Below are 23,050 nucleotides of genomic sequence, written 5' to 3'. Positions count from 1 at the left end.
GTCCCATGATGCTCGAGAGGAAGGAAGACACAAAGCATCTTTGGGAGGAGGTGTGGAAGGGAATAGAGTAAGGCAGAAGCATGTGCCTCTTAAGGACAGGAAATGAAGGCGCTGTGACCTAGAAATACAGCAAAAAGAATATTTCTTTCCTTATTATTTGTTTGTTGGGGGTTTTGGTGGCGATGGTTTTATTTTGTTATTGTTAGAGAGAGTCTCACTATACAGCAACCCCAGGGTGCCTTTGATATCTCCGGGTAGCCCCAAATGGCCTCATAATTATCACGCTCTTGTCGCAGTGTCCCAAGTATTAGAATTACAGGTAAGCATCACTTGGTCTGACTTGAAGAGAAGATCTCTGTTGTGTGCCTTTGCGGTGTCACCTAAACGATATCACAGGCTGACGATGAGCTCTTAAATATTCTTACATGGGTGATGCTGCTCCTGATTGACAGTCATCACAGTGCATGGAACATTAATTAGAAATTTCATCAGCTTTATCATTACTTAAATTGTAAATGACAGAGCTGAAGTGTTTAATAAAATCTGGAGATCTTTCTAGAAAAACAGTTAGACCTGCTCAGGCATCCAGGCTTTTATTTCTCAACGTGACAAGTTGATCACAGTCAACACTTGGAAAGAAATGCCGGACACTGTGCTCCATCCTCAGGGGATGACCACGTGATGTCAGACACTGTGCCCCATCCTCAGGGATGACCATGTGATGTCAGACACTGTGCCCCATCCTCAGGGATGACCACGTGATGTCAGACACTGTGCCCCATTCTCAGGGGATGACCATGTGATGTCAGACACTGTGCCCCATTCTCAGGGGATGACCATGTGATGTCAGACACTGTGCCCCATCCTCAGGGGATGACCATGTGATGTCAGACACTGTGCCCCATCCTCAGGGGATGACCATGTGATGTCAGACACTGTGCTCCATCCTCAGGGGATGACCACGTGATGTCAGACACTGTGCCCCATCCTCAGGGGATGACCACGTGATGTCAGACACTGTGCCCCATCCTCAGGGATGACCACGTGATGTCAGACACTGTGCCCCATCCTCAGGGGATGACCATGTGATGTCAGACACTGTGCCCCATCCTCAGGGATGACCACGTGATGTCAGACACTGTGCCCCATCCTCAGGGATGACCACGTGATGTCAGACACTGTGCCCCATCCTCAGGGATGACCATGTGATGTCAGACACTGTGCCCCATCCTCAGGGGATGACCATGTGATGTCAGACACTGTGCTCCATCCTCAGGGGATGACCATGTGATGTCAGACACTGTGCCCCATTCTCAGGGGATGACCACGTGATGTCAGACACTGTTCTCCATCCTCAGGGGATGACCACGTGATGTCAGACACTGTGCCCCATCCTCAGGGGATGACCATGTGATGTCAGACACTGTGTTCCATCCTCAGGGGATGACCATGTGATGTCAGACACTGTGCTCCATCCTCAGGGATGAATGAGATGACTCTTATGTTTTCTAGGGGTCTCCATCTGGAGTTCTCTTCCTCGCCATTCAGCACTCTGTATGATGTCGCCATCAACAGTCCTGGCATGCTGTACCCTGCTGAGCTGCCCCCACCATATGAGGCCGTGGTGGGTCAGACACCCGCCAGTCAGGTGAGGTCCAGGCCCTAACTAGGCCAGTTCCTCTGCATGCCCTGCTCCCTGGCCTGCCCTCAGAAGGCTCCTCTCTCAGACGTGTTGACTGTGTCAGTGTCATCAGTGGCTGCCTATGTTGAAGCCTCTTCATACAGCATATGTGTTCCTTGCATAGACTTTAGGATGCTGATTCTACAGCCTAGAATCAATATATGTAAACTTGCACTTTAGATATGCAGCTTAATCCCTGCAGCAGGACACATAGCCCAACTCAGATGTGTCTGCCTTCCATAGTGCCCAGTGTTGTCTGGAGATGGCACAGAAGGAACTGGGACAGCTTCTAACCCATGGCCAGAGCAGGAAGAGATGGGCTTGTGGACTGAGGACTTAGTGGACCAAGGCCTGCCTTGGCCATTGTTGCAGACATGGTCTAATGGATCTGTAAGAAGCCAGTCAGCCCTAGGCCAGGAAATGCACCTCTATTGCCAGGTATCTGGGACTTTCTCTGAGCTGTGCATACCAGGGGCTCCCACTGCTTCGTGGTTTCAGCCATCAGCAGGCACTTTGAATATGTCCGTAGACCTTTGGATTCCTCATCTGAAAATGATGAGGGAAAACAAAATCACATCAGTATCAAGCACATGGAGAAGGAAGAGTGCTGACGGGAACATCAGAAGATGTCTATGGGTACATTTTGGCAGCCTTTTTTATCTTGGCCATTATTTTTGTTGTGTTTATTAATAGAGTGTGGCAGAGAGGTGAGGTCATGGGGCAGGGCCAGGGAGATCTTAAGTGGAAGTAGAGAATGGGGCAGAGGTGGACACACAGTCAGGTAGCACAGGTGGTATGTGCTAAGAGCTGGCCCCAAGCACAAGCCACAGAGTTGTATAGCACCACAACATGGAAGATCTACAGGTCATTCCGGGTTTGTCCAAACTCTGTTCTCTGTGCCCGTGCTAACTCCTGCATGATCGTCCTAGCACAAGGCTCAGCCTTTCTGACATCACCTCTCATCCTGCACCTTGGACATCCCAATGACCTGCAGGGGTGGAAGAGAGTTGGCATTGCTGGTGTTTATCCCAGCCACTGACAGGAAATGGATTCCATGAAGAAGCTCTGTGGATGGAGAGCTGCCTATCCACTGTACAGGTGCAGCCTCATAAGCCTCAAAGATAACCGCAGCCACAAAGGAGCATCACTTTCTGTGGGCTGAGTCAGAGGACAGGAAAGGCGGTGTGGTGCATGCACTCTGTGAACAGTGGGAAGCGTAGACAGTGTGTTCAGGTGTTAGCATCACAGGAAAAAAGAAACACCACAGGGATTCTCCCTTAGTCCTGGTCCAGCCTGGTGAATCCCACCTGCCCGGAAACAACCAGAGGTTCCTTGAGTGACATCTTTGTGTCCACTCCAGCCCTGAAATATGCTGAGTGGCTCAGTGGTTGCAGACAGCAGCTCCACACGTAGGATCTTGGCCTCTTTTTGTGTGCATGGTAAAAGTCATGGTGTAGGAACTTGCCTGAGAGGTGAAGCAGTTTAGTGATAAGGGAAAGTGGGACCCTGCAGTCTCTCAGCTCAGACAGCCATTTTCCTAGACTTTCTGTGCTGGGCAGGAACCTCTGACTAAGCAATGAGACCTATCTTTCCATTTATGATAAAAAATAGTAGCGAAGACCTTGGTTGTGATGACAGGTTTTAGCTCTTAGAAGCTCCTAGCTTGTATTTGGGCATCCAGGGAAGATCTGAAAACTCGGATTTGGTGATGTGAGCAAGTGTGCCATGGATTGTAGATGCCAGCGAGCAGCGCATTCCCACAAAGCCTTGGCAACTGAATCCTAATGTTGGGTCCATTCCCAGGATCTCTAAGTCAGTGCTTGGTTAGGAAACAAGGCTGAGTGAGGAATTTTCATCCCTAACATGTCCCAGCTCCTGCTGTTATTGGGACTTTGAGAACTGGAGTAGACCACTGTGGGAAGACTTGTGGTGAAGAGATGAGAACAGGATGGATCTTAGAGGAAAATGTGGTACAGGGCCCAGAAGGGGGCAGCATCACCAAACCCACACGACAGGACCCAGAGGAAGGTACAGAGGGACCAGAGCAAGGTCCTCCATGGATGGCAGAGCCTAGGAAGTCAAGATGCCACTGGACAGGTTCATTCTGGGAAGTGGGGACCTAAAAGCCATGTCTGCAGTATGTGATTTCAGTGCTACCTTGGTTGGGAGGCTCCACCATCTCTCACTCCTCAGCAAGCCTTCTTGCTGCTATTGTAGAATTCCAGTTCCATGCTATGAAGATAGTTCTTGGCTTCCCTTTGTGAGGTGGAACTTGGGTTTTCATAAGAGAGGGCTATGTGGACAGATCATGATTCCATGGACCCCTTCCTGTGGACACTGTAGAGCTTTTGCTTCCCAGCAAGACTTGTAAGACCCCTGAGTGCAGGTGTAGGCAGTAACTTCAGGCTTTGAGTGTGACATTTAATGCCCCCCCAACTACATATTAGAAGGGTATTGTTTCATGTTTTATCACCAATTTTCTCTTTCCCTGAAGAACGCAATATGCTTCAGGTTACTATATGGTTCTGAGATCAATATGACACTGTTAAGCCACTGAAAAAAATTCTCTCTTCCGTGATTTCTCTCAGAGAACTTGGGTAGGAAGGGCTGAAGGTCAAAGCTGTGTCATGTTAGCTTATGTTAGCTCAGAAACCTGCCACCTGCAGGTATTGACACAGGCTCAATCCGCTATGGAGCAGGCCAGGTAAGTGTGTAACATGTCCCGTGGCCCCTCTCCAGACCGCCTATGTAGCAGGGACACATCTGGTGATTAAGGGCCTGCAGCCCCCTGGCCAGTTTTCTTTGATGCTCAGGTCTCAGAGCATTTTCAATTCCACAGACATCTCTGGGAGTCCAGAAGTGAGTGAAACCCATTACCATCCACAGAGGGAAGGCCGTGCCAGCCACCTGCCCCCTCCTCCAGGGGGGTCCATCTCCCTTGACCAGATATCGAGGAGCTGCCCCTTTCACAGCATGAGAGTCTTCTGTGGGTGAGGGGGCCAGGTTAATTGCTTGCCCTTGCAAGACAAAGGGTGTATAAATTGCCTAGCCGCACTGGTTAGGGCAAGGCAAACTAGACAGAGGGATATGATGTCACAGCAACACAGGATGAAAGGGAGTAGGAGATGGCGGCACTGGGAAGATTTTTTTTTTTTCTTTTCTGATGCAAGGTCATGTTCTATGTTGTCCAGGTTAGCCCTGAATGCCTGGTGTCTTCAGCCTCCAGAATATTTAAGATGCCCAGTGTGCACCTGAGAGGTTATTTTTAGTTTTTTTAACTGAGGTTGCTCATTCAGACTTCTTCCCTTTTTTTGGTTAGCACATACTCCCTTCTGGCTTAGGTATGGAGGCCATTCTTTCCCACGACTCCAGGCTGTGCCCCTCAGGAGATCACAGAGGTGAATCACCAGCAGTGGCAGCAAAGTTACTGAGATTTTCTCACTAGAAATCCTGACTGGACACTAACTCACACTCCAGGGACCACTTGCAGCTGCTTTGTAGCCACAGGATATAAAACCATGAATCTACTGCCTTGTGGGATTAACAGTCCATGGGATAGCAGGACAGAGACAGTTCACCTTCTCTGGGACTTTAGTGGGGGAATTGTACCTGCCTGCCTGGGTAGGGCCAGGGCATGAGGGAGACAAGGAAAGTCACCCCTGTGGAGAACACACCATACAGAGGCAGAATAGGGGCAGGCAAAGTATGCTTTAGAGCTCCAGGTACCTGAGGTCAGCAAACTTGCTTCAGGGCAGGTTTTCTGACCTTGCATATCCAATTATAGAAGTGCACTTGACAACTTCAGTGTCTAGGTTGACCCAACCAGGAAGTACTTGAGGAATTCAGACTGGGTAGCAGTATGGCTAGGAAAAGAAGCCTATTGTGATACTAGAAGTCATGAGAAAGGAGATGGGCAGACATGGTATTGCCAGCACTGGCTCTTATACATTATATGTTCAAAGGAAATGACGTCAGTGTTTTAAAACTGGCAATCAAGTGTTTCAGAGGTGACCTTGAGTATATAAAGCTGTCATTCTCCATGACAGCTGTTCATTGCCCCCAAACAGTGGCTTTTCATAAATCTGGTACTCATGGTTGATTTTATCCAAGAGTGAGAAACACATCACACAACTAGGGCAGAATCCTCGGGCAGGGCTCACCACAGAGCTGATCTGCCTAAATTGCAATTGGTCTTTTCAGTTACAATGACTGGTCCAAGTAGCATCTCAGAACTAGCAGGTCCCAGGTTCAGTCCCTTCCTCAGTTTGCTTCTCTGCTGCTTTGACAACACGTCATGACAGGGCCAGCTTGACGACCCAAGGTTTCTGTAGCATACGGTTCCAGAGGGATGAGCTCCAGGGGCAGGGATGAGCTTGAAGCGGCAAGCTGACAGCTCACATCTTAAACTGCAAGCAGAAACTAGAGCGAGACAGGAGAGAGAGAGAGAGAGCTAGAAGTAGCAGCATTCAATCAGAGTTTCCTCTCCAAAGCCTGCCCCCAGTGACATACTTCCTCCAGCAAGGCCACACTCCTTAAACTTCCCCAAACAGTGTCACCAACTGGAGACCCAAGTGTTCACATGCCCAAGACTATGGCAGCCTTTCTCACTAAAACAGCTACAGTTCTACATGCCTTGGGGAGCCCTGGCAAGTTATCTAGGAAGCTTGTCTCTCACAATCCTAACACCCCTCTTCCAGCCAGGATCCCTGTTTATAAGCATTTATGGATGAACTTAACTTAGATTCCATACCATAAATGTCCCCCTCTCTACAGATGTCCTCCCTCCCCACAGATGTCCTCCCTCCTCACAGATATCCTCCCTCCCCACAGATGTCCTACCTCCCCACAGATGTCCTCCCTCCTCACAGATATCCTCCCTCCCCACAGATGTCCTACCTCTCCACAGATGTCCTCCCTCCTCACAGATGTCCTCCCTCCTCACAGATGTCCTCCCTCCTCACAGATGTCCTCCCTCCTCACAGATGTCCTCCCTCCTCACAGATGTCCTCCTTCCTCACAGATATCCTCCCTCCTCACAGATGTCCTACCTCTCCACAGATGTCCTCCCTCCTCACAGATGTCCTACCTCTCCACAGATGTCCTCCCTCCCTACAGATGTCCTCCCTCCCCACAGATGTCCTCCCTCCCCCAGATGTCCTACCTCTCCACAGATGTCCTACCTCTCCACAGATGTCCTCCCTCCTCACAGATATCCTCCCTCCCCACAGATGTCCTACCTCTCCACAGATGTCCTCCCTCCTCACAGATGTCCTACCTCTCCACAGATGTCCTCCCTCCCCACAGATGTCCTCCCTCCTCACAGATATCCTCCTTCTCTACAGGTGTCCTCCCTCCTCACAGATGTCTACCCTTCTCACAGATGTCCTACCTCTCCACATATGTCCTCCCTCCTCACAGGTGTCCTCCCTCCCCACAGATGTCCTCCCTCCTCACAGATATCCTCCTTCTCTACAGGTGTCCTCCCTCCTCACAGATGTCCTTCCTCCTCACAGATGTCCTCCCTCCTCACAGATGTCCTCCCTTCCCACCTTCTTTACTGCCTCTGCTGCACTTCTGCATCAAATGGCCATTTCCCCCACCACTTTGTGCAGTGAGGTGGCCTCTGCCATCAGATTCAAATTAAACCCCTAACACTCTACTCAGAAGTGATAGATGCACTCCCAGGAGCCATCTCTTTTCCAAACCACATTTCCTGGTGCTTGAATACGGGAGCCAGAGGGAAGTGAGTGGTACCCTGCAGAATACGAAACAAATCCAATTTCCTCTTGACCTTGTTCCTCTGTGGCTTTTATTTCTCTTGTTTTATTTATATTTCTTTATTGCCAAAGCTCAATTTCTCAGGCATCGGGGTTCTATGTTTCCCTCTCCCCCCTCTCATCCTTCAGTGTGTGTGTGTGTGTGTGTGTGTGTGTGTGTGTGTGTGTGAAGGAGAGAAAGAGAGCGGGGATTTGATATGGGAAGCGAATTTTGGAATAAAATAGCCCTTTAGGCAGTTTCTTTTTTGTTATTTAGAAGATTCTTCGCAGACGTTTTCAGAATTGGTTATGGCCACATCGTGAATACAGGAGGGGAAAGGTGTGTGTAAATGCTGACGGTGGTGTGAATTCTCTCTCTCTCATTTCCCTCCCCAGCAGGACAAGAGGGCTCAGGAAGGATAGCATGTGCATCATTGCTCCAAATCATATCAGTGGGATGACAGGCAGCACAAGGCTGCTCACTGCCCTGGTCTTAGCTTGATTCCCAGCTCTCCTCAGCACCCCACTTCCCCACCACCAGAGCAGGGAGCAGCAGCTCACACTCTTTGTGTTGGTGCCACAGCTGGAGCCACCTGCCCTCACTCCAGCATGGTGCAGAGCAGAGATGAGGAATATCAGCCCTCTGATTGAAGTGGCGGGCGGGCGACACAGGAGGCAGGAATGTAATTACCTGAGCTGGAATCGGATCAAGCCGCAGGGGCTTGCCTCACCTTCCCCAGTCTCCTCTAGAGCTCATTACTTGCCAGTGTGTCCCCAAAGCAATTCTGAAATAACACAAGAAGTCAGATATTGTTTCCTGGGCTGGTCAAGGGGGAGTGTGGAAGGGGCACGCTATGTTTCAAGCCCCAGGCCTGCGCCAGATGCCTGCAGCACAGTTGGGGAGAGTTATGCCTATTGGCTAGAAACTGCAGCATATATGATACAGGCAGTAGTAAGATGAGGCAGGAAGCTAGGGGGCTCAGCCTTCTGAGTCCTGTTTCCTGGGGTCTCCCCAGGTCAGAGTCACTCCCAGAGGAGTCTCCATGGCCTCAACCTGAGGAGAACTCTTCAAGTCCACACTCCACCAAGTCAGGGTAGCTTTCAATGTGATTATCACTGACATGGTGTGGGCTGCTATTTGGACTGGCACCACACCCTGTGTGCACCTGGACTCTGACCCAAAGCTCAGGCAGGAGAACAGCCTAGGAGCTTTTTGTTCATCCCATCTGCAAGGGAATAAAAGGAAAAAAAAAAGGCAGAAGCGGGTCAGGTAGAGGCTGTAAGTCTACTTGGTGTCTTAGTTGGGGTTTCCATCACTGTTAAGAGACACTGTGACCAAGCCAGCTCATATAAAAGAAACCATTTAATTGGGCTGGCTTATGGTTCCAGAGGTTCAGTGCATTACCATCATGGCGGGAAGTATGACAGTGTCCAGGCAGACATGGTGCTGGAGGAGCTGAGATTTCCACATCTTGATCCGAAGGCAGCCACAGAAGACTATCTTCTGCAGGCAGCCAGGAGGAGGGTCTCTGTTCTGCACTGGGTAAAGCTTGAGCATAGGACCTCAAAGCCCACCCACAGAGTGATGTACTTCCTCCAAAAGGCCACACCCACTCCAAGGCCACACCTTCAAATAGTACCATTTCCTATAGGCTGGGCATATTCAAACTACCAGACTTGGGATACAGACGTTCACCCAGTACTCATCCCATGCCCTAGCCATGCTGGTGTGAATTAAGTCAGGTCTCATGGCCATTTGTCCCATGGTTTTATTCTTTATGAAGCCACAGGAAAGAGAATGAAAGAAGGTAGTTGGAAGGGCATGGAAGACTGGCTGTCCTAAGTCCTACCATGACAATGAAGACTCCTCTGTGACCTTTTGTCTTAGTTACAGTTTCTATTGCTGTGATAAAACACCATGGCCAAAAGCAAGTTGGGGAGGAATGGATTTATTTGGATTACGCTTACACATCACTGTTCTTCATCAAAAGAAGTCAGGACAGGAGCTCAAGCAAGGCAGAAACCTGGAGGCAGGAGCTGATGCAGAAGCCATGGAGGGGTGCTGCTTACTGGCTTGCTCCCCATGGTTTGCTCCCCATAGCTTGCTCAGACTGCTTTCTTATAAAACCCAGGGCCACCATCCCTGGGGTGGCCAGACCCACAATAGGCTAGGCCTTCTCCCATCAGCCACCAATTTTTTAAAAAATGTTCTACAGGTTTGCTTATAGTCAAATCTTAATGGAGGTATTTTCTCTATGCGGGTTCTCTCCTCTCAGATGACTCTAGCCTCTGTCAGGATGACAAAAAATTATACAGCACACCTTTCTTGGTTCCATGTAGCGCCCTGGTAGAAGGTGAGTAGGTTCAGAGTAGTCAGGGCCCTGGAAGGTGCTCTGAGTGCAGAAGCCAGGGACATGGGCTTTGATCTTAGCAATGATGACCTGTACTCTCAGTTCTCACACACCACCCCATAGGTTTAGGTGAAGAGAAAGAAATGTATGTCTCCAGTCCTCTCCAGATGAGTCTTAAAGCCACCAACCTGTATAGTTTTTCCTCAGAGGATTTGTTCCAGGACCACGCCCCCCCATCTCCCAGATATGAAAATCCATAGATGTTCATGTCCCTTATGTAAAATGGACTGAACTGCTGTCTGCACAGAATCTATGTGTGTCCTTTCCTGTACTTTACACCTAACCAGATGTGTCCACATGACCTCAGCATAGTACATGGTGCATGGAGACCTCTATTTCACGTGTTGGAACTTTCTGGGAAGTTTCGCCTTGATCATTTGGAACCTGTGATGATTGAATCAAAGGAATTTGAGGTCCCGGAGGACCGGTGTGTCCTCCAGGTTGCTGGTGGCTGCCCGGGTGTTCTCCTGAGCAAGGGTAATGCTTTGTGTTTCTTACTGCAGGTTGCAAGTGTCGATCACCAGGTGGTTGACTCCAGTTCCGGGGACCCAAACACTGCGGCGGACTTCAGCACGCCAGGTAATCATACCCCTCTCAGTTAGAAGCACTGCTTGTGTGTTTTCCAAGAATGTCTATTTTTTCCTGCTTCCTGTCCCCCATGCTCTCCTCCCCCCCTCCCCCGCCGCCTTGTCCTGCTCTCTCCCTTCTAGCTCTGACTCTGTAACATGGCATCTAAGCCACAGCATTTTTCCCCAACCCACTTCATAAATTGTGTTCCCGGGAGAACTCACCCTCCCTCTGGGCTGCATTTTGTTGCCTCTTCCCTCCGTGTCCTTTCTCCTTCATTTTAGGATGTGAATTTGAAGAAAAAGTACTACTCAAATTGAGGTCTACCCTTTCAGGAACAAAAAGGAATATTTAGACAGTCACTGGATACTGATGATTTGACTTGGGCTTCTTTTGACTTTTTGGTGGTAGAAAACTAACACGCTGTTTGGTAGAAACTGTGTTCAATGCTAAGATTATATGTTTTCAGTAAATCGCATGACTTTAGCACACTCCTAGGAAAGAGACTTTGCATTGGACGGTTGTGCTCAGCCATGGGCTGCTGTGTATGTTCTAAGCATGTTGAAGGCAGGTGAGGCTGAACTGTGATGCTCAGCAGGTTTCCTACATCTGTTTCCCACATGCGGGGGCCACAGGTTGATGGGGCCACTGTGACTAACCTCCATCCTCAACAGGACGCAAGCTAGACTAAGGGGCTTCCAAGGACCAAGCTAGCCAGAGGATAAACTGGAAGTCATGAACTTGACAGTTCTGAAGGACAAATGGGAAAGCCCAGATTCCTAAACACATTGGACCCTCCATGGAACTGAACTGAGATGAAGGAAGAAGTAGAAAAGCAGATGCATCTCAGCATCAGAGGGAACGAGGGGACAGAGGTTCAGAGGATCCCTTTATTGGGAACTCAATCTGCACTTATAGGGACAGCTTATTTGGAGAGCAGAGTCATATAATTTATGTCATCTCATGACTAACCACAGTTAATCCTTGCCTCTAACACAGAGTTAACATCTAAGAGAAGCAGAAAGAAGCCATCCTCTAGAGAGTTCCCCCCACCCCCCAGGATGCAAGGAACCCCATGTTTCTGCAGTCATAGAATTCAGAAGTGATCATGTCTCTCCTTTGGTCAGGGAGCCATCAAAAGCTTCCCTGGAGTTTGGTTAAATGTGGTTAGAAGGTGATACCATACCAGTTTCTTGTATTCTAGAGTTGGGCCCCACAGCTCCCAACCACGGGATGCCTATACACATTACAAGTTCTCTGGAAAATGTGATTGAAAGGATGGTGACTGTAGATGGACCCCTTTTCTGGTTTTTACATAAGGGTAGGCAGAGTTGGGCAGAGGGATCTGGGTAGTCTGGGCACTATTTGCCCAGGACCTGATCAGTGAGCTTGGGAGCTGACCATAAGACCAAGAGGTACTTCCAGTACGCAATCATCTGGTGGTGATACCAAGTACCGGAGGCTTTGAATTGTATTAATTCCTTGGAGGCCTGCAGGCCAGCAAACTTAACGGTTGAAAGGTTGCTATTGCTCACATAATTGCTGTATCACAATGAAGTTGGGTCAAAATCTCTTTGTTATTGTTTTTATTTTCCTTATGTATGTCCAGTTGCTCCAGCCCATTTTTCCTCTTACACTTTATGAGGGTGTATCTCAGAAGTAGAGAACTTGCCTGTCTTATATGAGGCCATGGGTTCAACTCCCATATTGGAAAGAAAAAATAACCAGTTCAGTTGGACATAATTATGTAGATCTGTCTCTGGGTTCTCTATCCTGTCACCATGCCATACTGTTCATTGCAACAGCCCTTGAGTGGGCTGAAAAATCTGGAAGGATATCATCCCTACATTTTGCAAGATGGTTCAGTCCTGCAGCCTGTGATTTTTCATATGCATTTCTGAATGAGTCATCTCTAGCTTCAAAAGCCATTGCTAGGATCCTATAAGAGCCAAACTAAACCTGCAGAGCAATCTGGAGAGCCTCTGCTCGCCTACATCAAGCATTCCAATCCGTGAATTCTGTCCTGTTCCCTGGGACTACTTTTGTTTTTTTTTTAACTCCACTTGGTAGTGTTTAGCCTCTAGATACCTGCTGTCCATAGTTTGTTAGGGACACAGTCATCCCTTGGCATCTCTGGGGGACAGGTTTCAGGACACTTGTCAGAGATCAAAACCTGAAGATACGAGGGATTTGAGTGCCTTGCATCAGATAACAAAATACTTACATGTAACACACAAATGTCCTCTAATGTACTTTAAGTTATCTCCAGGGAACTTATCAATGTTTTGTAAATGGTTCTCCAGTGTGGTTTGTGGACAATAAAACAATGTACCTGGTTAGCAGAGACACAAAAGTTTCCAAACCACACTTGGTTGAATGGATGGATGCAAAACTCGTGCACACGGAGAGTCAGCTGCACGGCTCAGGACTTCATTCTCTTCACTGAGGAGCAGTATTGCATTTGGGATTTTCAGGTCCCCATGGTCATTGTTATTGAGTGTGACGGGCGGTGTGATAGAATGTGATTCACTCATACATTGACCTTGTCACTTGTTACCATGTTGAACTTGACATTTAGTTTCACAGTTCTTCATAGATTCTAGTTGGTTTTAAACTATTATGAATAATGTCACAGCGATGAGGATTGGACATTGGCAAGACCACAGGGAAGCTACAACCCAGATTCTTCACTGGCATCTTACAAAGAAGCCTGCCATTTGAGGGCCCTTTATCTACAATACATGTTTACGTTGTTAGATGAAGCAATCCACACTTCTGGAAGCACCCTGGGGTCTAACATAAGGAAAAGAACTCTGTAAAAATGAAGGTGCTTTCATTCTTCCTAATTGTGAAAACCTGGGGGAACAGCAGAGTCCTTTAATGAGAGTCATAAAAAACAGGTGGCATGCACTAGATACATTATTCTACATTAATTAAGAAAAATGAGTGGGTTTTTGGATGAAAAATTGGAAGTCCATTAGGACCATAACTGTCATAAAAACAGGCATGCTTTGTTACCCTGGTGACAGCAGGAAGAAACAGTCACCAGTCTTGGGCTGGAGCTTTCTCAGTATCTACTGTAATTTTGTGTTTCCAGTAATTATATATATTCAGAGTAAAGTCACACTTGCCTGTCTATGACTTGATAATGTTAGCACTGATGATAAGATTGGATGGAAAAGAGTTAGAAGGCATAGATCGAAACTATCTAAAATATGTTTTCTGGTGTTGGGCTAGAGAGTTGGCTCATCAGTTAAAGGCACATACTGCTCTTACAGAGGACCCATACTCAGTTCCCAGCACCCACATCTGGCGATGTAAACTACCATTCCAGCTCCTGGGGATCTGATGCCTCTTGACTCTAGGTACCTACACTCAAATGCACGGTGCCCCCCAACACACACACACACACACACACACACACTCAAACACACAGTGCCTCCCAACACATACACACACACACACACACACACACACACACACACACAAACACATACATACATACATACATACATACACACACACACACATTTGGAAGCAATACTCATATTTGATGCAGGGCCTTGCACATTCTAGGCAAGCATTCTAAAATGATCTACACCCTCAGTGTTCTTGTTACTTCTTATTTTAAGACAGATTTTCACTAAGTTGCCTAGGATGAGCTGGAGAAGTACTGTAGTCCAGACAGACCTTGATCATAAAGCCTTTCTGCCTCAAGCCTCTTCTGCAGCAGGGATCACAGGCCTGCACCATACAGCTCAGCTTATCCAAGATGATTTTGGTATACCACTGTGTAGTTCCCTAGGGAATAACTAGCTGAGGTTGGTTGGGGTTAGTAAATGCACTTTCTGTTCTTTGAAGTTTTTGATATGATAAATTATTGCTTCTTTTTTTATATGCACTCTTTTCATCTCTGAGCATTTGTCAAATTATGTCCAGTAATAAATTCCTGGAAGCAACTACTGCGTCCAAGGGAGCATGCATTTTAAAGTGTTAATAGAGCAGTCAAATTTCATTATAGAAAAGTTCCACCAACTATCGAGACCCAGAATACCTTTCCTCCTGATGAGTTCTCTAGCCCTTCCAAGGGAATAACCGCTCTCCAGCCTTGGCTTTGAGCAACTTCTTACAGGTCTGTTGCCCATGTGTATATCTGGATCTGATTCATTTCTTTCATTTGAAGTGTTTTATTTTTTAGAAGATATTTTGGGACTAGATTCATAAGAAAAAGGGCTTATTAAATTAAGTCATGAGAAAATGTGTTAAGGCCAAGACCTTCCTACCCAAGGCAGGAATCTCAGGCTCTGCTTTGCTTCTGCTGGCACCACATTATTATGCAAGCACACAACTTGCATAACTGTTTTTTTTTTTATTCATACAACACATCCCGGAGCACAGTTTCCCCTCCCTCTACTTCTCCCAGACCATAATCTCCCTTCTCCACAGATCCACAACCCCCACCCCACCCCTGTTACCTTCTCCCAGAAAAGAGCAGGCCTCCCAGGGACAGCAGCTGAACAGAATACAACAATGGACAATAAGACTAGACACATCAAGGCCAAGACAAGGCAACTCAGTAAGAGCTAAAGGATCTCAAAAGCAGGCAAAGATTCAGAGACACCCTACGCCCACTGTCAGGAGTCTTCCCAAACATCAAGCCAACAACCATAAAAAGAGATGCAGAGAACCTAGCGCAGACCCATGCAGGCTCTGTGACTGCCACTTGAGTCTCTGTGAGCTTCCATGAGCCCTGCTGAGTTGACTCCATGGGCCAAAGCTCCCAAGTTCTCACTGCCCGTTTTCCTTCTTCCCTTTACAGCTTCTATCATAACCATGAAGTCTCTGCCTCTAGCTGCAGATCTACTATTATGCATTTTCTTCTGCTAACTTTGTAGCCTCAAAAAAGAAGGGTTAATTATCCTGTAATTTGTTTGCATATGATGTATGTGGCAGCATTTATGTTTTCCAAAGTGCCACTAATTTGTCTCCAACTATTTACAAAGGGGTTGTGGTGGTTGGGCAGGGATGCCTTAGAATCTTCCAACTAGCTCTACCTCTTGGCCGATCAGACCTTCCTCCCTTCTCTGGGCTGCCTCAAGAGTAGGCAGTGAGGACTGAATGGTAGGAGGCTAAAAGGCCTGACCTAGGGCAAAGCCACGGACACAGGGGAGCCTGGAGCACTGATTGGGCCCAGTGGAAAGAGAAGGGAGGAGCAAAGCTTGAAGCTTCCAACCACTGATCGAATTCAGGCTGCTGTGATGGACCAAGTGTACCGCAGGCAGGCAGGTCCTCACCTTTCACTGTCTGCTCCTAGACTGAGCCAGTGGCCTGCTGGTACTTCTAGGATGCCCATGCATTAAACAGCCTTTGGTGTGACCCACAAGCTTCTGGCCTCCCAGTGAGAAAGAGGCGCAGACCTGACAAGATTCACTAGTCCATAGTGGTGGTGCTCACAATTTAGTGGTCATCTGAGTCCATCTGAGGCTTGAATGGCTACCTGTAATTTTTATATATATATATATATATATATATATATATATATATATATATACATATATTATATTAAATTAAATTATTATATATATATATTCTAACTGTAATATATTGTCTAACTGTAATACATACACACACACCACACATACATACATACATACATACATACATGGTTTAGAGGGCAGGCAGCTGGCTGTTTCAGGATCCAGGTACCTTTGTAGTCTCTTATCTTATCTAATACTGTGTTTGTTTTCTTGCAGTGCCTGCCAGTAGCACGAGTCTCCCAACATCAGAGGGTGCCACCTCACTGGCTCCAAGCCACCCATCCCCTGATGGCACTTTAGACACCCCACCGCCTCTTCTACCTGCTTCAGTCCCTCACCACATGTCTCCAGAGGCAACAAGCTTGAGCAGACAGGCACAACCAAGCCCAGGGCGTGTGGCCCGCTCAGCCAGCGACCCCACCTCCTGCACATCCAGTGAAGCAGGTATGGCTCACTTGTATCCTCAGTGTGAACCCAACTTGTAAGGCACCTGACCTCTTATGGTTGAGGCCCAGCTGTTAGATCCTGGGAAGTGTCATGTGAACATCTGAAGACCCTGAGTTGGAGTGTGAGGTGGGGTTGGCAGCCTTAGGTCCTTGCTGTGTTCCCAGGGAGGCATCATTCTGGCCAGAGAGGAAGGATTCAAGAACGTAGAGTAATGAGATCTCATTAGGTCACCAGCAGGTCCGACATGAGCTCCATGCATGATTTTGAGGTCCAGGACACAGCAGGTGACTAAGGGTGACACCTGTGTATAGGTGGCTCTGTCCTCTATCCTGAGTTGTTCATTCAGCACTTCATGGTACCCTCAGCTGCTTTTAGTTTCCTATGTGGTCACAGATTGGCACTGTCCAGGACTACAGGATCCCTGTGGCCAGGGATGCATATGCCACACCAGCTTCCTTGGGACGCTTGTGTGCCCAAGGCTGGAGAATGCACACCTGAACCTTGGGGTTATAGGGGAATGATTTCAATCAATAATGACTGGCTAATGACCTTTTGACTCTGACCATATCGTAGTAAACAATCTTCTGATATGGATTTTGAAGAACCCTAAAGAGGGTCCAGGAACACCTCTTCCAGCCTTACCTCAGTGGCCCTGTACAGCTGAACACCAGGCAGACTGACCATGCTAAGCAAGAGCAGAGTTTTTAGAAAGAACCGGGAGAGTGACAGGGGCCAGCTATGTGAAAGTGTCTTCCTGGCTGAAATATCAGATTTTGCACACTCTTTAGATTTTGGGAACTACATTCCCCAACCCCTTGCACCTCCCATGGAGAAAGTTCAACTGAAATCTGGAATGTTCTCTTTCTGATTTGTGTGGAGCCACAGAGCTTCCCTTCCTTCTGCCTCCAAGGACAACATGTGGGCTTCTATGTCCACTCCCCCTTATGAAACTTTGAGGATCACATGTGATTGGAGGGGCCCAGGATAGTGTTCTTTAGCCTGTCCCTCTCAGTGGAATTCATAGTCTATGACAAACAGTCACAGAGATAGAATGAGTGAGGGTTGGTCACCATGCCTTTCTGAGGTCCACACAGCAGCCTGTCACTTCAGCTTCCTCTTAGCCAGGTGAGACTGCCATTATTACCTTTGTTGTAGGCATGTGCCTTCTGGGTCTCCAGAGAATCCCAGAATTGGAGGGTATTCACAGACACCTACTGGGCTCCCATGTGACCTGGACCTGAAGAACTACAAGGCAGCTTCCTTTTGTCTACCCGTGTCTGCTTCTCTGACATCTAACATACTGCTTAGCCCTAAGTAGCTGGTGAATCTTACCAGTAATCCCTTCTGCCCCTTCCAGTGGGAAGTGACTTTTCTTCTGGTTGAGGTGCATCAGGACCATGTTGGGCTGTTCTGGGGAGAGGTGAAGCACTCCTCAAACATTTTGATATCTCCTAACTGTGAAGGGCGGTGGGGGGTTGGGGGGTTGACTAGTGGTGATTTGTTGCCTCTGTGTTCAGCTGCTCCAACTGGGGACCTAGAATGTGAGTTCCTAACTCAATGTAATCCTACCTAAGCCTGTAACTAACAGCATGCATATGACTTAACTTACTTACATTTAGTTGTTATGTTTTGAGATAGTGTCACAATTAGGTAGCCCAAACTGACCTCAAGTTCCTGTCTCAGCCTCAGAGTGCCAGGATTGAAGCTTGCTTCCTACCACCTACAGGACCCCAAAATGGACCACCCAGAGTGTGTCTGTTTTGAGAGTCATGTTATGCAAGCTGGTTTTCAATATGATCCTTGGTCAGTGGACCATATCTCATTACTCAGAGATCCCTCCAAAGTTCTTGGAGCCATTTAACCGGTGTTTGTCCTAATTTTGAGGTAGAGTGCCATTGTGACCTCTGATTAGAACCAGACTCATTTCTCCAGGCCCGGACTAGAGGATATTGTGGGAGGAGCCTGGGTAGAGGCTGCTGTCCCCACACACATGGTGGGGGACTCACTGCCATTCCGCCACCCCAGCTGTAGTCTTAAATCAGACTATCTCTTGATGTTCCTACTCTGTCCCAACAGGCCACCAGACCACAAAGGACAGAGGTCATAGAACTGGAGAAGGCTGTGAAGAGAGCTGAGGATCCCCCCCCCCCAGCAGCCCTTCTCATAGGCCCGCCACTCATTTCATGTCACCCCTCCCTTCAATCCTTTGAGGTTAACAGGAAATTCACGCCAGGCTGACAGGAAATAAAGTGACCCAGGGAACTGGGTCACACTCAGTGGTAGGCAACTCCCTGCTGGCACACTTATGTTTGTTTTTTCCTAGAACTTTGGTTTCATTCAGTTCATGGTTTTATTCAGATCACCTCTTTCATTTGATTTTTTTAGTCTCCACATCACGCCCAGCCATGGCTGCCCGTCAGCACCTGCTCTCATCTAGTGGTGACCCAGATACCTGGAAAACGGACCAAGGGACCAAGCCAGAGACCTTACAGACTGTCTCCAAAGAGCGGCCACACTCTTTAGTGGAGAGCAAGGCCTATGCAGACACCAGGGTTCTGGTAGCTAAGTTTTTGGAACACACACACTGCAGCCTCCCTACAGAGGTGCGACATGTGGTGGGCACCATACGATCAACGGCCACCTCGGAGGAGCCCAGGGTGGAAGAGGCCATCTTTGGTGCTGGTGTCCTGGACCAGCTATGAAACAGCTACGGGCCTCGATATGGACATTGATGGGCCCAGTGCCAGCAAAGTCTTGTCCTGCAAGATGCCACCATGGTTGGCCTTTGGCCTGCTGGGCTGAGAACATCCAGGATATCCAGGAGGATCGCTGGTGGCCTGGGCAAGGAACTGTTATTCTTTCTCCCATCAGTTGTCTTCCTGGGGACTGTGTGTTCCCTGTCCCACTAACTCAGAGATGTTTTCTCTCCTGCCCTTAGTGAGCTCTGGTTGCTTCAGAGGCATAGCACCTCTTGAACTGAAGAATGTGATGGGAATACCAATCCTGGGACAGGTGACACTTGTGGAACTGCACAAGACACTGCATCTGTCCCAAGTCAAGGCCTTTAACACATGATGCTCCTCTGTGCCTGGTTTGGTTCAGTGTTACAAGAATAGAGGGAAGCAGCAGTGGCAATGGAGCCATGTGGCTGGTATCACTCTACAATGAAACCTTTATCAGATTCCGACCCATTACTTCCTCTCAAAGGCAATAGCTGATGTTCGCATAGCCTGGGACCATCGTTTCGCTCGCTGGGCTATCGTGCAAATAAATCCACAATGAAAGCTTTCCTACATACTCTTGGGAAGCAAGCATGTGCCACAAGGGCTTGAAATGCCCACCTCCTTGTGTACTGGGCCTCCCAACTAGGCCTCGGTCTGTGGGTTGCTATCCCCACCTCCTCCCTCGGCCCCTCCCCCATGGTCTCCCATCCTTTAACCACAGCAAATAATTGTTACTTGTGTCTTAACAATATGCCCCCTCCTCATCCATTGGAGGACTTCCCCTCATATCTGATCTCACCTAATTGTGCTGGGTAGGTCTCTTTCTGGGCTAGGAAGCTACTGTCTGCTATAGGTACACCACCAGCTAAGGTAAGCCTGTCTCATGACCCAGACTTGTCTCTTCTTGCACACCTGTGGTGAAGGATACAGATGGTCAGTTTCTTGTTTCTAGTAGGATGCCAATGGTGGACATCTAGAAGCAAGGCAAACCCAGCTGAGGCACATCCAGGTGGCTTGGGGCAAAATGGCCACCCCAGACTTTCTTGTCTGCTTCAGACCTCATTTTCTAGCAAGATCAACAGCAAGTACTTCTCAGCAATGGGTCTGGAGCAGCACTGCTTGCAAGAACTGCCTGCAAGAACCAGAAATGCCCATGTCTGGTTCATCCTGGGCGGCAGCTATAATCACAGATCACTGCGCTGCAATGGGCCTGTGAGCCTCAATACAGGTACAGAAGGCTTGAGTCCGTGGGTAGTGCCAGGGTGGACCAGAGGGTACCTTCCATTGTACCAGCCCAGCTGGTAGGCGTAGGCAGCTCTTCTCTCCGTTTTGCCTGCCCTTGTCCATCCTTCTAGTACCCTGATTCAGCACCCAAATTCCCTGTAGCCAACATGCTGAAGACCTCTGTGTGTTTGGAAGCTGTGGCGCTTCAGCCCACACATGGCCTCGGAAAACCCCTAGCAGCGATCCCATCGGTCCATGCCCCAAAGGCTTTACCATTTCCATAAGCTGTCGCCTTCCTGAGGTAGAGAGCTGAAAAATATAGATCAGGCATTTGACAGCAACCTTGCCTTTTCCACAGGAGACATAAGAGATGAATTTTTGAGCACTTTATTCAGACTATAAAACTCCAATTTTCCCTCAAGTGAGAACTTTGAAAACACCCCAGAGCAAATCCCTTACAGCAGAATGGCCTGCCCCAAGCTTCTTAACACAAAGTACTTTTGTGCCTGGCTGCTGGGCATTCTTACCATCTCAAAGACGGGATGAAGTGAGGCAGTGGCAGGGTGTCGCCTGATTGGAGGGTCCATGCAGCAGTGTGCTTTAACACTTATGGATCTCAGAACAAGCTATGAGCCAAGAGAAGCCAGTACCAACCCCATCCCAACTGACCCAAGCTCTGAGGTGTTTTCATAGTGTGGCCAGGGAGCCCAGTTTCTGGATACAGCACAGGACACGGTGACCCTCATGCTGCCTCTTTACAGAAGGCCCTCAGCTATCACGTGGCACTCCTGCCTCAAGCCGCACTTCCCCTCAGGTGCAGGCTAACACTATACCACCTGGAAGCCCTGGGTCCCAGACATTCTCAAGGAAGTGGTACACACAAACCATTCTAGCCAGGTTATGAGATGGCTCCCCTAATGGACTTATATGATGGACAAAGAAACGACAGCACTTCATGCTATTGGGTGGGTGTTAGATGACAGGTATGTCATTGTTCATCTTCTCAGGGCCCCGGACGGACCAAAAGGGCATTAAAAATGCCCAAGCTCCAGGCTTCCAGGAAGTCAGCGGTAATGATAACAGCTACTAGACAATGGTCTTGCAATTTGACTTGTCTCTTCTAGGTCCTTTAACCCTGCCTCAGTGGTGAGCTGGTACTAGGAACTCCAGGCAGTATGTGGGTCCCCTGCTGAAACAAAAGCTGTCTTCCTTCCCATTGCTTGCACAACCTTCCATTTTGGAAGGTCTGTCCCTGCTTCTTTTGCTGATATCTGAACCGGGCCCAATAGTAATCATTTGGGAGGAGATGCTCTCATGCCTGGCTTGCCAGGTCCTAGGCCTTCAGTACCCCCACACACACACACCAGTCAGTATCTTCTAGGACATCCTTCAACTCTGCTTGGGGGCAGGAAGATGCTGATGTGAACCCACTGTGAGTAGCAACTCTACTGTGAGGAAGGCTGGAGGCTTCATGACAAGGACTTAAGCCTCCTTCCCAGGGAGGCTCTGATAAAATTTGAAATGTTTGTGATCAGCCCTGGAGTGGAAGCTCATTTTGTCTCTTCTCCCCCTACCCCATTTGGCTGTGTCAGCCCACAGCTGCTGCTGAGGCAGAGTTTATAGGAAATTGTTTTCAGGCCACCAGAGAACTGTTTGTACAACTTGAAAGGTTGTATTTATTTAATGTACCTCAAGGTGTTTTAATAATGATCAGTGTTTTAATAAAAAGTATTTCTGGTCTCTGAGTTCTAACTGGAATTAAGAGGGTCCTGGAAGGACTGGATTTGGGAGAGCAAGAAGCTGCCACAGCTACCCACGAGGTGCTGCTCAGTGCCAGGGGCTGAAGTGAGAAGGCAGCCCTCTGTGTTCACTGGTCCAAACTACAGCTGCCCCTCTGTGGACCTGACACTCAAGGATACCTGGAAGGTGGCCCTATAGAGTCTTCCACTTAAGGCCCAGAGCTATGTGTACCGGGGACTGGGAGATGGCTTGGTAGGTAAAGCGCTCATTGGACAAACATGAGGATCTGAGTTTGGATTCTAAGAAGGAAGGGAGGGGCACACTGTAGCCCCAGTGCTGGGATGTGCAGGGACAGGCCGATCCCAGGGGCTTACTGGCTGGCTGGGGCAGCTGAAATCGCAAGCCCCTGGTTCTGTAAAAGACTGCCTTAAAAAAATAAGATGGTGTGTGACAGAGGACTATACTCCATGTGCGCACAAATGGCCACATGTGCCTGCACATGGGTGAAAACACACGCGCACACTGCACACACTGTGTGCCAGTCAGTAGACACTGTGCCCTCACATCGTCTCTCACTTTGCCTCTTCTCTCTGGTGCAGGGCACACGCTTGTCTAGGACACACAGGGGCATTCCGTTGGCCTAGCAGCGGGCGCTAGCTCCTCTGGTCTCTAGCTTTCACCTCAGGGACTGTTCATTTCATTCTGCAAGGATGCCAGCCGGCCATCTAGGTACCAGTTTTTGACTCTTGGCATAGTGAAGCAGTTTTCTTGGCTCTCAGTTCTTCTGTCTTTGGGGAGTAAGGCAACAGACCTGGAGACCTTTGTGTTGCCTTTCTAATGGCATTTCCCAGGCCACTGTTGGAGGCCAGAGTTCACAGTAAAAGGCTGTTTCTCACCTGTTCCTGATGGCTAGAAGTGAAGGGGGCACATGGGTCAGGCCCCTCAGGTGGTTCCTGCAGGATCA

The 23,050-nt window shown here is 48.4% G+C and overlaps 1 protein-coding gene across 1 annotated transcript in view; it reads left to right on the top strand.

The window, feature by feature from the left end:
- The window catches only part of Entrep2 (endosomal transmembrane epsin interactor 2), a 399,942-nt gene extending 377,854 nt beyond the window's left edge, over positions 1–22,088 (top strand). The window contains exons 7-10 of the mRNA XM_034484687.2: positions 1,513–1,648; positions 10,352–10,427; positions 16,169–16,396; positions 18,785–22,088. Coding sequence (XP_034340578.1) covers positions 1,513–1,648; positions 10,352–10,427; positions 16,169–16,396; positions 18,785–19,101 — 757 coding nt within the window. The 3' untranslated portion in view covers positions 19,102–22,088. The remainder of the gene's footprint in view (positions 1–1,512; positions 1,649–10,351; positions 10,428–16,168; positions 16,397–18,784) is intronic.
- Positions 22,089–23,050: the final 962 nt, after the last annotated feature.

Source organism: Arvicanthis niloticus, chromosome 1, assembly GCF_011762505.2.
Source record: "Arvicanthis niloticus isolate mArvNil1 chromosome 1, mArvNil1.pat.X, whole genome shotgun sequence".
In the NCBI taxonomy this organism is placed as follows: domain Eukaryota; kingdom Metazoa; phylum Chordata; class Mammalia; order Rodentia; family Muridae; genus Arvicanthis; species Arvicanthis niloticus.
This window is presented reverse-complemented; position numbering and strand designations above follow the sequence as displayed.